Source organism: Notamacropus eugenii, chromosome 1 (assembly GCF_028372415.1).
Source record: "Notamacropus eugenii isolate mMacEug1 chromosome 1, mMacEug1.pri_v2, whole genome shotgun sequence".
NCBI classification, from domain to species: Eukaryota; Metazoa; Chordata; class Mammalia; order Diprotodontia; family Macropodidae; genus Notamacropus; species Notamacropus eugenii.
In genome coordinates this window covers 5,952,779-5,967,500 of record NC_092872.1, presented here as the reverse complement: position 1 = coordinate 5,967,500, position 14,722 = coordinate 5,952,779, and the positions used below count along the sequence as shown (strand labels likewise).

General features: G+C 40.1%; 1 protein-coding gene across 3 annotated transcripts in view; it reads right to left on the bottom strand.

Moving 5' to 3' along the window:
• The window catches only part of CDHR4 (cadherin related family member 4), a 39,917-nt gene extending 36,255 nt beyond the window's left edge, over window positions 1-3,662 (bottom strand). For 2 of the 3 annotated variants that reach the window (XM_072650839.1, XM_072650831.1), the window contains exons 1-3: window positions 3,545-3,662; window positions 3,363-3,458; window positions 1,829-2,010 (exon numbers count right to left, since the gene is read on the bottom strand). In XM_072650839.1, coding sequence (XP_072506940.1) covers window positions 1,829-2,010; window positions 3,363-3,458; window positions 3,545-3,593 — 327 coding nt within the window. In that variant the 5' untranslated portion in view covers window positions 3,594-3,662. The remainder of the gene's footprint in view (window positions 1-1,828; window positions 2,011-3,362; window positions 3,459-3,544) is intronic. The other variant, XM_072650847.1, reaches the window with a different exon arrangement.
• Between the last annotated feature and the right edge of the window lie 11,060 nt (window positions 3,663-14,722).

Sequence of the window (14,722 nt, the reverse complement as noted above, 5' to 3'; positions counted from 1 at the left end):
CAGGTAGGGACAGCTACTCAGGATGTTGGAGGCAGACCAAGGAAATTAGAAGTGGCTACATCCATCCCTTAGACCCCAGCCTTAAGGGAGTCCAGAAGGCTGAGTCAGTGGTTAGGGGAACAGGAAGGAGCTGGCACTTGTGATTTCTTTAGGCCTTTTCATCTATATATAAAATAAGAAGGCTAATCCCAAAGTGGGTGATACTACCCTTTGAGAGGCGCTGGAATGATCCAGGGGACAGTAGTAACCTGAGATGCCATTGGGGGTGTTGAATAAAAATAAGGGGGTGGTGGAAGCATAAGAAAAAAAAGAAGAGGAGAAAATTTTGGAAAACTGTTTGTATGTTTCATCAGTTGTGTAACAGAGGTAGAGTCGTAGAGATTACTTTATTTTCCAAATAAACACACAAAATGTAAATTACAACCAATCAGTGGTCAAGTCTACCGACAAGTCTTAACAAGCTAGTGTTAGCAGGCAAGTGTGTCACACATTGTCCTGCACTGGCAGGAACATGTGCATGTAATAACTTGTTTACAATGTGATACTATATGGTTACATGACACAATATTGTGTCACCAAAATTTCAATGCAGGAAAAATCCACAAATTTACAATAAATTTAAGATGCAACATTAAAAAAATTTGAAATGGTGCAAATTTCAAAAAAGCATTAAAGGATTAAAGAATGTAGATTTCTGGGGGGAGCTGACTGATTTTTTAAAAAAAAAATTTTAATTAACTAATTTATTTTTAGTTTACAGCATTCAATTCCACAAGCTTTTGAGTTCCAAATTTTCTCTCCCTCCCTCCCCTATCCCCCCAAGATGGCATGCAATCTGATATAGCTTTTACATGTACATTGACATTAAACATATTTTCACATTACTCATGTTGCAAAGAACATTAAAATCAACGGAATGAACTACAAGAAAGAAGAAACCAAATAAAAACTAAAGCAGATAGTGTGCTTTGATCTCCATTCAGGCTCCTTAATTCTTTCTCTGGACATGGGTAGCATTTTCTATCATAAGCCTTTGGGAGTTGTCTTAGAACCTTAACTTCTTTTTTGAAAAGGCAGCGGTGGGCCAAATAAGCTTGGGAACCTCTGGACTAGACCAGTCTTACTTTTCTTCAGGGGTTTCCCAGTCATATCTGACTCTTTGTGACCCTATTTGAAGTTTTCTTGGCAAAGATATTTGAATGGTTTAGCTATTTCCTTCTCCAGCTCATTTTACAGATGAGGAAACTGAGGCAAACAAGGTTAAATGCCTTGCTCAGGGTCACACAGCTAGTAAGTGTCTGAGGCCAGATTTGAACTTAGGAAGATGAGTCTTCCTGATTCCTGGCCTGGCGCTCTATCCATCATACCACCTAGCTGCCCCTGACCAATCTAGATGGTTTTTAAGGTCCCATTCAACTCTTGATTCTAGGAACCCTGTGAATGTCCAGGGTTCTCAGACCTCTCTATCAACTATCTGTTCTGTGAATTCTTTCTCAATATCTTTATCTCTCTCTAAGGAGAAGGACTATGTCTGATTCCCAGCATCATAGAAATTTAGAGCTGAAAGGGACCTTACCTCCCTGCCTAGAGTAGGCCCTCCTAAATATTTGTTGAATTGAATTCAGTCCAATCCTCTCCTTTTCAGATGAGGAAATTGAGGCACAGAAGGGCAATGTGTCAACATCCCAAAGATCCTACACATTGTCTAAGATATTTATCCCTCACCCACCCAAACAGACATTTCAATAAGGGTTGATAGAATGCTTGTCTGAGGCCAGCCATGGTTCTCTTAGACCTCCTTCACCACCCTAAACCCAGCCCCTCATACCTTTGCCAAATACTGCACGTAATATCCAGATAAACTGGGCTGGTTAAAGAAGGAACTGGGGGGCTTCACACTGTCAAGCTCCACGGTGGGTGGGCAGGAACAGTTGAAAGAGAATACGTGGATGACCGAGCCAGGTTCCTGTGCCTCAGAGATATTCACAGTCCACGGCAGCTTCAATAAGCCTGTACCCAAACCACAGCTTAGTGATCTGGATTCCTTGTGCCCTCTGCTCTCATAGGAGCATCATAGGAACCCAGGCAGTTAATTGGAGTCAGAGGACCTGAATGGAAATCCTGGCTTGGCCTACTACCTGAGAAACCCTCTTTGTTACTCTGGGTCTCAGTTTCTCCATCTGTAAAATGGGAGGGTTAGTCTGGATGATCTCTAATACCTGTTCCAATTCTGCATCCTATGATTCCCTCACCTGCAGCTCAGATCGTAACGAAAGAAGTTTACTCTTCGCTCTAAGGCAAAGGAATTAATTGACAATGAACAGGTCACTGACTTCTTCAAGGCCTTGGTTTTCTTTGCAATATGGGGAGAATTGAGCCTGTCCTATTGACCCACATGTCATAGAGTATAGAAATGAAAAGGACTTCAGCGATCGACTTCATTTTACAGATGGGGAAACTAAGTCCCAGAGGGAAAAAAGTAATTAAAATAATAACAAGTGTTTATATAGCAGTTAAAGGTTTGTAAATAATAATAACTAACATTTATATAGCATTTACGATGTATGTGACTGGCACTGTGCTCAGTGGTTTGCAAATATCTTGTTTAATCCTTATTGAGACGATGGGAAGTAGGTGCTATTATTATCTTCCCCATTTTACAGATGAGGAAACTAAGGCAGAGAGAGATTAAATGACATGCCCAGGATCACACAGTCAGTGAGTGTTCAAGGCTGGATTTGAACTCAGATATCTGTGAACCCCAAGCTCTCTCTACTGCACCACCTAGCTGCCCCAAGTATTATACATGTATTATCTCACTTGATCTTTACACCAACACACATTCAACACTCAATAAATGCTTATTGACTGAAATATGTGCTGCCATTCCCATTTTACAGATGAGAAAACTGAGTCAAAGAACAATGACGTGATGTGAGTAGGGTCTCACAAGCCAGAGTCTAAGGCAGGATTCCAACTCAGGTTTTCCTGAATATAAATCCAGTGCTAATCCACTGTGTCACCAAGCAGCAAGATTTACATTTTTAACAGAAAAGTTAAGTGATCTGTTCATGGTTATACCTGTAGAAAGCCATAAAACATATATTTGAACCCAGCTCTCCTAACTCCAAATGCAGGACTCTTCTCAGCATATATAATTCCCAGAGTGGGAAGTAGAAGGTGGAAATCTCTGCTGAGTAATAGGGGATATTTGGGGTAGCTTAGAAGGCAACACTCAAAGGTAGCTACATTGGGAAGGTCAGGAGGCTGAAGGGAACCCAGAGTTTAGTGCTGAGGTTCATCCTTTTCCTTGCCCTCAGCCTCACTCCCACCCTAGGGGCTTCCCCAGGAGGATCACTTACCTCTCAGACCTTGGCCTGAAAACAGATCATTGACTATATTCTTGCAGTTCCCAAAGTTAAGTAATCCCGAGGCACCTTCGGAGACAAGAATCAGTTCTGATTGGGGATGGGGTGGGAAGAATAAAGGCTACCCCTCCTTCCATACCCTTACCCTTGCCCTTCCTACCCCAACTGCTCCATACCCCACATGTCCAAGGCAAAAATGAGCCCCCCAAGGTAGAGCAGTTTCATGTTGGGAGATGATAACTGAGAGGATAGCTAGTGCTCCGTCATCTGAAACCTCTGTCTGTTAGCTAGTGTTTGTCATACCCACAAGGTTGCCAGGACGCATTGCCTGGGAGCTGGGAACACCACCCACCACTGCCCCACCCAGCCCTTGCTTTGAGTTCAGAAAAATCCCAACATGTCACTTCCTTGTGCTACCTATTCCCTACTTTGTGAAATTCATTCTCATCCTACCACCTAGGACTCAGAAGGGCAGGTATGAGTGCCTCCATGTCATAGAAGGGGAAACTGAGACCCAGGTAAAGCAAATGACTATTCAAGGTGACCCAGCTCTTTAGTGAAAGAGGTAGAATATCACTTGGACATCCCCCTGGTGCCCTCAAACTCAACCTGTTCTCCTTTCTGACTTCACTTTCTTTCTTATTGAACCATCATTCCCCTTCCTTCAGTTCCTTGTAATCATGAAGCTGTCTTTGACTCTTCTCACTCTTTCACCTCGCCTATAAAATCAAGGACCAAATCCCACTTATTCACCCTTTGCTATAATTCCCCCTTTGTCCCTATAGAAAGTATGACCAAGAGGAGCTTGGCCAAGATCGACAAGGTTAAATGTTAACACGTCCTAGTACTAAAGATGTCTCTCCGTAGGACGGAGGCTCTTAACCCAAACCCATGGACAAAGGAGTCTAGAGATAAATTTTAAGGGGTTCATGAACTTGAATGGGAAAAAATTAAATCTCTATTTTCATTACCTTCAAAATGAAATTTATATTTCCTTCAATTATTTTATCTTTTTAAAGCACTGAGACATTTTGTTATTCTTTTTTCCCCAGTTCCAAATTCTCATCCTCCCCTACTCCCTCTTCTACTCAATAAGCAGGTAAGAAAAGCAAAACTTACTACAAATATTTATAGTAATGCAAAAACATTTCTGCATTGGCCATTTCCCCCTTCCCCCCCAAAAAAAGAAAGAGAAAAAATACACTTCGATTTGCACTCTGAGTTCATCAATTCTTTCTCTAGAGGTGGATGTCATGTTTCATCATGAGTCCTTTGCAACTGTCGTATGTTATTGTGTTGTCAGTTAGTCTTTCACAATCGATAATGTCTTCAATATTGTTATTACTGTGTAGATTGTTCTCCTGGTTTTGTTCACTTCTCTTTCATCAGTTCATGCAAGTCTTCCCAGGTTTTTCTGAAACCACCCCCTTCATCGTTTCTTATAGCACAAATATACCATTATATATACATATATACACACCATAACTTAATCAGTCATTCTTCAATTTATGGGCGTCCCCTCAATTTCCAATTCTTTGGCACCACAAATACAACTCCTCTAAACATTAATTAATTTTTAGTTTTCAACATTCACTTCCATGAGATTTTGAATTCCAAATTTTCTCCCCCTTCCTCCTTTCCCCCTACTTCAAGATGATGTACAATCTGAGATAGGCTCTACATGTGCATTCATGTTAAGCATATTTTCACAATAGTCATATTGTAAAGAAGAATTGGAACGAATGGAAGGAACCACGAGAAAGAAGAAACAAAAAAGAGAGTGCAAATAGTATGCTTTCATCTGCATTTAGATTTCATAGTCCTTTTTCTGGAAGTGGATAGCATTTTCTATCATGAATCTTTTGGAGTTGTCTTAGATCCTTGCATTGCTAAGAACTCTAAATTTTTTTTGATACACAGGTCCTTTTCCTTTTTATTTGATCTTCTTGGGGTACAGACCTGGTAGCAGTATTGCTGAGTCAAAGGGTATGCATAGTTCAATAGCCTTTTGAGCAGAGTTCCAAGTATTTTCCAGAATGGTTGGACTGAGTTGTAGTTATACTAACGGTGTACCTATTTTCCCACATCCCTTCCTGAATGCATCATTTTCCATTTTTGTTGTCTTAGCCAATTTGATGGCCATGAGGTAGTACCTCAAAGCTATTTTAATTTACGTTTCTTTAATTATTAGTGATTTAAAACATTTTCCCCATGTGGTTATTGATAGCTTTGATCTCTTCCTCTGAAAACTGCCTATTAATATCCTTTGACCATTTATCAGTTGGGGAATGGTTCTTATCCTTATAAATTTGACTCAGTTTCCTATATATTTTAGAAATAAGATCTTTATCAGAGAAACTTGTGGCAAAGATTGTTTTCCTGTTTCCTATTTTTCTTCTAATTTTAGTTGCATTGATTTTGTTGGTGAAAAAACTTTTTAAAAATTTAATATAATTAAAGTTATCTGTTCTACCTCCTATGAACCCCATCTCTTCCTTGTTTATTAACTCTCCCCTGTTCATAGGCTTGACAGGTAATTTCTTCTATTTCTTCACTAATTTGCTTATGATGTTGCTCTTTAAGTCTAAATCACGTACCTATTTTGAGCTTATCTTACTATATACATGATGTTAGATGTTGATCTATGTTCAATTCTTGCCATACTACTTTTAAGTTTTCCCAATAGTTTCTTTCAAATAGTGAGTTCTTATCCCAATAGTTGGTGTCTTTTGGATCTTTCACACATTTAGGTTACTGTGCTCATTTGCTTTTGTATATTATGTACCTAACCTATTCTATTGATCAACCACTCTTTTTCTTATCCAGTACCAAATTATTTTGATGATTACAGCTTTATAGAATACTTTAAGATCTGGTATGGCTAGGCCCCTTCTCTCTCTCTCTCTCTCTCTCTCTCTCTCTCTCTCTCTCATTGATTCCTAGATATTCCCAACATTTTGTTCCTTTAGATGAACTTTGTTATTATTTTTTCTAGTTCAATAAAACAATTCTCTCATAGTTTGATGAGTATGGCACTGAAAAAGTGAATTAATTTGGGTAGTATTATCATTTTTACTATATTGGTTTGGCCTACCCATGAGCAATTAATATTTCTCCAATTGTTTAGATGTCTTTGTGTGGAGTGTTTTGTAATTGAAATTGTGTTCACATGGTTCCTGTGTATCTTGACACCCAAGTAGGAGCCAAAATCAGAGGCATTTAGGGTTAGAGTCGAAGTCAGGGTAGTCATTTTAAATGGAATTTCTTTTTTTAATCTCTTCCTGCTGGGGTTTTGCATATATAGAAATATGGATGATTTGTGAGGGTTTATTTCATATTCTGTAACTGTTAAAGCTGTTCAATGTTTCACCGAGCTAGACTGATTCTCCAGAGTTCTCTGAGTGAACCGTCATCTCTGCAAAAAGTGACAGTTTTGCTTCCTCATTGTTTATTCTTGTAATTTCTTTTTCTTTTCTTATTGCTGTACCTAATAGTTCTTGGGAAGAGATCTGTTGTTGGCCATTCAGTGAGAGGCACAGTGAATGGGTTTAAGACATGGCCTTTAAGAAAGAGGTCTAGCCAGCAAGCCCCAAGATAACTAGGGAGGTTTCAGCCATCAAAATTTACTTTCCTTTGGGCAGAACTCCCTCAGGTAAGGGCATGACACCCCAGGGGGAGATAGGAGAGGAGAGAAGAGGAGAGGGGAGGGGAGGGGAGGAGAGGGGAGAAGAATGAGCTGAGTTGCTCAACTGGAACTGGCCAGCTGGGTCTCCACTGGGCCAGCTCAGACTACTCACAGCTTTGCTCTTGAAGAGGACCATGACATCAGGAAGATGATGACATGACTTGCAATTGAATTAGATTTGAGTGAGGGAGGGCTGTGCAAAGTCAACAGCCTCACTTTCTTCTCCAGAGCCATCTGGGTCCAGTGGACAAGATATAGATCAGGACGACTGGAGATGGCCCAGGATGCAGTGGGAGATCTTGTTTCTCTTTCAGACAGCAACTCTAAGGGTCTTTCCCTCTCAGTTTGATTTTTTTTTTTTTATTAAAGAGGCTATCACTTGACTTGAATGGACATTGCCTCACTCAAAGTGAGAACGTGGAAAGACCTTGGCTTAAATCTCCCATTCAATTGTGAATCATGTCATTATTTCCCTGATGTCATGGTCCTCTTCAAGAATGAAGGACAAAGCACAGCTAATATTTATAATATAATATTGAATAAAAATGGTGATATGGAATCCTTGTATCACCTTTCATCTTATTGGAAAGGCTTCTAGCTTCTCCCCATTACAGATAATACTTGTTCTTAATTTTAAATAGATACTACTTTACATTTTTGGGGCAACTCAGTGATGAAGTGAATGAAACACAAGGTCTGCAATTGGGAAGACCTGAGTTCATATCCATTCTCAGATACTTACGAGCTATATGACCTATATAACAGTCACTTAACTGTCTGCCTCAGTTTCCTTATCTGTAAAATGATATGGAGAAGGAAATGGCAAACCACTCCAGTACCTTTGCCAAAAAAACCCAAATAAGGTCTCAAAGAATTGGACATGACTGAACAACAACTTATCATTTTAAGAAAAGTTCCATTCATTCTTGTGCTTTTTAACATGTGTGTGTGTATTTTAAACAGGAGTGGGTGCTTTATTTTGTCAAAAGCCTTTCCTACATCTATTGATATAACATTATTTGCTAGTTTCATTGTTGATAGAGTCAATTGTGCTTATAGTTTTCTTAATATTGAACCACTCCTGCATTCCTGGTATAAATCTAGCCTGGCCATAGTGTATGGGTCTTTGTGATGTATTGGTATAATCTCATTGGTAGTGTTTTAAGTTTTTGTTTTTGTTTTTTTTTGCATCAATACTCATTAAGGAAATTGGAATGCAGTTCTTTTTCTCAATTTTGTCTCTCACTGGTATAGGTTTCAAGATTATATTTGTGTCATAGAAAGAATTTGATAGAATTCCTTTCTTATCTATTTTTTCAAACAGTTTATGTAATACTGAAAGTAATTATTCTTTAAATGTTTGATAGAATACACATGCAAATCCATCTGCTCCAGGAGTTTTTTCCTTAGAGAGCTTATTTATGGTTTGTTCAATTTCTTTTTCTAAGATAGGGTTGATAGGGTTGCACTATATCAAATTACTTGCCTTCCCAATGAAGGGGGGGAGGAGGGAGAAAATTTAAAACTCTAAATTTTTAAGAAAGAATATTATAAATTATTTTTACATGTAATTAGAAAAACCAAAATATTTTAAAAGTTCCAAAAAATAAGACAGGGTTGTTTAAGTATTCTATTTCTTGTTCCGTTAATCTGGGTCATTCACATTTTTATAAATATTCATCATTTTATTGGCATATAGTTGGGCAAAATAGTTCCTAATAATTATTTTTATTTATTCTTCATTGGTTGTGAATTAATCTTTTAAATTTTTGGTACTAATGATTTGATTTTCCTTTTTAAAAAAAATTATTTAGTTTTCTGTTTTCTACAATCACTTCCACATATCTTAGATTTTCCCCCCTCCCTCCCTTTCCCCTCCCCAAGATGGCATGCAATCTTAGATAGGTTCTACACATCCATTCTTATTAAATACATTTTCACCTTACTCATGTTGTATAGAAGAATTAAAATGAATGGAAAAAACCATAAAACAAAACAAAACATAACATGAGAGAAAATGGTCTGCTTCATTCTGTGATCCAATTCCATAGTTCTTTCTCTGGATGTAAAAGCCATTTTGCCTCAAGTCCGTTGGGAATTTTTTAGGGCCTTGCATTGCTGTGAAGGACTAAGTCTAACAGAAAGATTTCTCACACACTGTGGTTGTTGCTGTGTACAAAGTTCTCCTGGTTCTGCTTCTTTCACTCAGCATCAGTTCATATAAAGTCCTTCCAGGCCTCTCTGAAGTCTTCCTGTTTATCATTTCTTATAGAACAATAGTATTCCATGACATTCATTTGATTTTCTTTCTTTTTAAAAATCAAATTAGTTAATGGTTTACCTATTTTCATGCTTGCTCATTTGAAAAAATGCCTTTTTACTTTCAATTTTGTTAATTTCTTCTTTGATTTTCATGATTTTTATTTTGGTGTTAATTGAAGGTTTTTAAATTTGTTTTTCTAGGTTTATTTTTTTAGTTGTATGTCCAATTAATTGATCTGTTGCTTTTTTACATATGTAGACATTTTGAGATATAAATTTTCCCTAAGTGCTGTTTTGCCTGCATCCCATGAACTTTGGTATGTTGTCTCATTGTCATTATCTTTAATGAAATCACTGATTGTTTGTATGATTTGTTCTTTGACTCACTCATTTTTTAAGATTACGTTATTTAGTTTCCAATTAATTTTTTATCTGTGCTTCAAAGATCCTTTACTGATACAATACTAATACAATTTTTATGTATTTAGTGTATTATTTGTAGATAGTGTATTGTATATATTGTATATAGAGAGTTATTTATTATATTATAGTCACAAATGGATAATATTTCTGCTTTTCTGCATCTGTTTGTGAGGTTTTTATGCCCTAATACAGAATCAGTTTTCATGATAACCCATTTCTTTTTCCATTTTTTCCTTTATAGTTTCTTATATAATTTTAAAAACCTCTTTTTTCCTTTTTTTTTTTTTTTTTTTTTTTTTTTACAAATCTCTTTAACTCTTCTAGGAATTTTTGCTAGGCTTCCATCCAATCTGCATTTTTCTTTGAAGCTTTTCTTGTAGATGTTTTCAAACCATTGTCTTCTGTTTTCTGTCTTGAATTTCCCTGTAACCAAAAAGTTACTAGATTTTTTATGGTCAGTTCTTCTTTTGTTCACTCATTTTTCCAGTCTATTTCTTCATTTTGGACTTTATGTCAGTATCGGGATCTGCTCACTTATAGAGGAGATAGCTGGTCTGAGCTTTTGTCTTTCTGCGACCTTCTACAAATCCAGTCTGGGGGCCTGCAAGTTTTCAGTGCTTCCAAAGCAGTGTAATCTAGGGAGAGATCTCCTGGTCTGAGTTCTGCAAGTCCCTGACCAAATCTGGATCTGTTGGCTTCTCTGTGGTTGAGTTTCTGTAGACTGTGTTGGACTCAGTGAATTTTAGCTTGCTGGCAGGTTCTGCAGGTTCAGTGACCAACATGTTTGATTCCTCTTTGGTACTGGTCTCTTGTTGTTGTTGATCCCCATTGCAGGTTTATGTGAAGGGCTAAAGGTTAGAGCTGAGTCCTTTCTTTGCTCTTGGGGTCAGAGCCACATATCTAAGCTTCTGAAACTTGTTCCTTTTCCTGAACACAGCTAAGGACTCTCTTGCTCAAAGCTGCAACCTCTCCTCTCCACTCTGGAACTACGTAATGGATGGCAGAGCTTCCAGATAGTGCCTGTTTGTGCTCCTAGCTCTAGTTTAGGGGTCTCCTGGGACTTCTTTCTGGCCTGGCACTTCCAGCCTTGGTGTTTAGTCTTAGCCCCCTTACCATCCATCCTTACATGGTAGAATGCTCCCCTTGCTGTTAGCACCATACTGAACTCCTGCCCAGTCCATCCCAGTGTCCATAGACCTCTCTATCTTCTGAAACTGTTTTGAGCTGGAAAAAATGACTCATTGTGACTTTTTCTTGGCTTTTCCATTCAGAATTTAGTATAGCGGTTTTCTAGGTTGGTGTAGATGAGATATGTTGGATGAGCTGAGGAAAAATGCTGATTCTCACTCTACCATCTTGACTCTGTACCTTCAATTATTTCAAAATATTATCGTAAGAATCCCAAGGATTTAATGATCAACTCTATGCTAATGATTCTCAAATCTACTTACCCAACCTTGATGTGTTTATTGACCTCCAGTTTCACATCTTCAAAAGCTTGTTGCATAGCTTGACTCAGTGTCCCATTCACATCTTGAACTCAACAAGTCTCAAACAGAACTCATTACCTTTCCCTCCAAATCCTTCCGTTTCCAAATTTCTCTTTTATTGTCAAAGGCACCACTGTTCTCATGGTCATTTAATCTTGCAACCTAGATGTCATGGCGGTAAAACCAGGAGTTAGGAAGTTAGGAAGATGAATTCAAATCTGGTCTCAGACAACAACTCTGTGACCCTGGGCAATTCATTTAACCACTGTTGTCCTCAATTTCCTCACATAAAACTGGGATGATAATAGCACCTATCTCTCAGGGTTGTTGTGAGGATCAAATGAGATAATTGTCAAGTGCTTAGCACAGTACATAACACTTTGTAAGTCACAGAACAAATCCCTGACTCTTAACCCTAAATGCCTCTGACTCTAACCTGTTAATGAAAGGATTTGTTCTGTGAAGTTTGGATCCAGTCAAAGGACCGCACTTAAGGACCTAGAGGGCCGCATGTGATGTCAAGGCCACAGGTTCCACACCCCTCCTCTAGGGAAACAGATTCTGTGTCTCTCAAAGCTCTGGCTACTCTCCCTCCAGTTTTGAAGGGTATGTGGCTCAAGTCACTAACTGTGACTTAGACATCCTAAACATGATTTCAGAGAAGCCATATTTTAAGCCAAGGCTTTTAAAAATTGTTGTTTTTCTTCTCAAAAAATTTATTTGGATAGTCTCCAGCTTCCCTTTGAGGACCCCTCCTGTCTTCTCCCCATTGGGTATCTGTTGTCTGCCCATTCTGCATTTCCTTTAGACAGGAGGAATGTTCGACTTTCTGTTCTTTTTGATCCTTCCATCATCTCTACCAAGTGAAATCACTGAATATCAGAGCTGCACAGGAACTCAGAAATCATTGAGATCATCTCACTGCAGCCCAGAGAGGCTGTCCCCTATCCTAGGTCAGACAGCCTGTGCTCTAGCCCAGATCTCCTGACTTCCAATCCAGTGTTCTTTTTCACTGTGCCAAACTCCCTGTACACTGCCTTCCTTTAAAGTTCAGTGAAAACCACCTTCTGCAGGAAGTCTTCCTTAAGCCCTCTTCCTGGCAGCAAGCTCTCCCTTCTCTGAAGCCCCCTGGCTCTGAGTCTGAGCCTCCTTCATGCTTTTTGTCACATAACATTCTGCTTTGGATTGGGGCTAAATTGAGTCTTTGTAAATTCTCTTGTCCATCTATTTCCATCTTGGGGTAGCCCAGTACAGGGTCCTGCTCACAGAAGGCACTCAAGAAGTACAATATGGGGAAGGGAAAGGAGGCAAGCACTTCTTAAATGCCTGCTGTGTGCAGGCACAATGTCTCCACAGTCTATGGTAAGAGTTCATTCACCTCTGGCCAAGGACCCAGCTTGAGTTCGTGAGCAAAGACTCATAGGCTGTGTCAAGCATAGATACCTACCTCTTCTATAGCAGGCGCTGTTCTCCTTTTCTGTGTTATGGACCCTTTGGATGCTTTGCAAATACGATCTCACCAGACCCTAACCCTAATTCTAATCCTACCCAGCACTAATATAGGGCTTGTAAAGCGCTTTATGCAGGTTATCTCATTTGACCCTCACAGATGGGAAACAGTTCTATTATTATCCCTATTTTACAAAGGAGAAAACTGAGGCTGAGAGATATTAAGTGACCTGCCCAGGGCCACACAGCTGGTAAATCCCCCATGCCCAGCTTTCTGACTCCAACGCTCTATACGCGAGCCCTGCTCCCTTCCAGCTGCCTCTTAAATGACTATATTGGATTAGACTGGTTCAGAATCGTTTTGTGTCATAGGTCCTTTTGGTAGCCTGGTCAAACCCAACACTGCTATGTACTTTGTGGAGTCCACACAAATGGAAGGAATGATTATTAAAGTTAGTGGAACATTTTTCCCTCCAAGAGCCCCTTGAAATCTTCCCAAATGACCTCTGAGAACTCCTGAACTAGATGGTTTCGGAAGTTTAATGAAAGAATGTAACTGGGTTTGGGCGGATGGAGGTCCGTGATGCTGGGTTAAGGGAGAGGGGGAATTCACGCGCTCCGAGTTTTTCCCACCAGGGGGCGCAGCTGCTCCACTCCATCCAGGGCTTAACCTAGATAAGGGATGAATGACCGCCAAGGAAAAGAGGCTGGAGCTGGTGTGGGGGTTAGGGATCGGACCTTTGAGTTTATAGGGCCACCCTTCACCCCTGGTTTTGACCTCTGGGCACAGGAGACCTGGCAGCAGCACGGGGGGCTCTGGAAGATCTCCTTTGGCCAGGGTTTACTGCGATCGCTCTTGAGAGTGTGTGTGCGGGCAGCGCTCAGATCGCACCCCCATCCCTCCGCACCCGGGCCCCGCACCCCCATCCCTCCGCACCCTGGCACCGCATCCCGGAGGTCCTCCAGCCTCTCCTAGCTGGCCAATAGACCCCCGGCCCTGCGGAAAGTAGCGGCTAGCCTTTATATGGAAGTTTGCAAAGCACTTTACAAATATGATTTTTTCTTCATATTCCCGGGAGACAGATGCTTTTAAGATCTTCATTTTAGAAATTGAGTCAGGCAGTGATTACACAACTAGTTAAGTGACTAAGGCTGGATGTGGACTCCTCTCTCCCCTCCTTTTTCTTTCCTCCTTTCTCTCTCTCCTTTCTTTTTCCTTCTCTTTCTCTCTCCCCTTCTTTCTCTTTCACTCCTTTCTCTTTCTCTCCTACTTTCTCTTCTTTTTCTTTCTCTTCTTTCTCTTTCTCTCTTTTCCTCTTTCCCCTCTTTTCTCTTTCCTCATTTCTTTCTTTTTCCCTCCTCCTCTCTCTCCCTCTCCTCCTTTCTTTCTCTTTCCTCTTTTCTCTTTCTGCTTCTCTTTCTCCTCCTTTCTCTTCTCCTTTCTCTCTCTCTCTCTCTCTCTCTCTCTCTCTCTCTCTCTCTCTCTCTCTCTCTCTCTCTCTCTCCCCCCCCCCCACACACACACACACACACACACTGCGAAAAGAACACTGCCCTTGAGTGAGGGCTAGAAAACCTGGTTGACTGACCCTTATTCTATGTGTGTTCTTGAGTCACTTCCCTCCCACGTTTGGACCTCAGTTTCCTCCTATGCACAATGAGGGCAATGGAATAGCTAATCCCTAGTGCCCCTTCTGGCTCACATATTCCATTTTCAATTCAGTGAACACTGATTAAATATCTAGTCTCTTGGGCAACAGACAAAAACAAAAGCCCTCATGCCATATGTGTGTGTGTGTGTATGTGTGTGTGTGTGTGTGTACACCAATAAGTACAGGGCAAGGGAGGGAAGTGATAGGAGCAGACAAAGAAGCAGGAAAAGTGTTCCAAGAATATTTGAGAATTGGTCCGACTGGGGTGATCGGAGGTCTTCACAGGGATCTAAACCACAAGCATTTATTAAACCTCTACTCTGAGTGCTAGCATTGTGCTGGCTGCCAGTCACAATCACAAAGGAGGGCACGATACCCCCTGGCTAGGAGGTT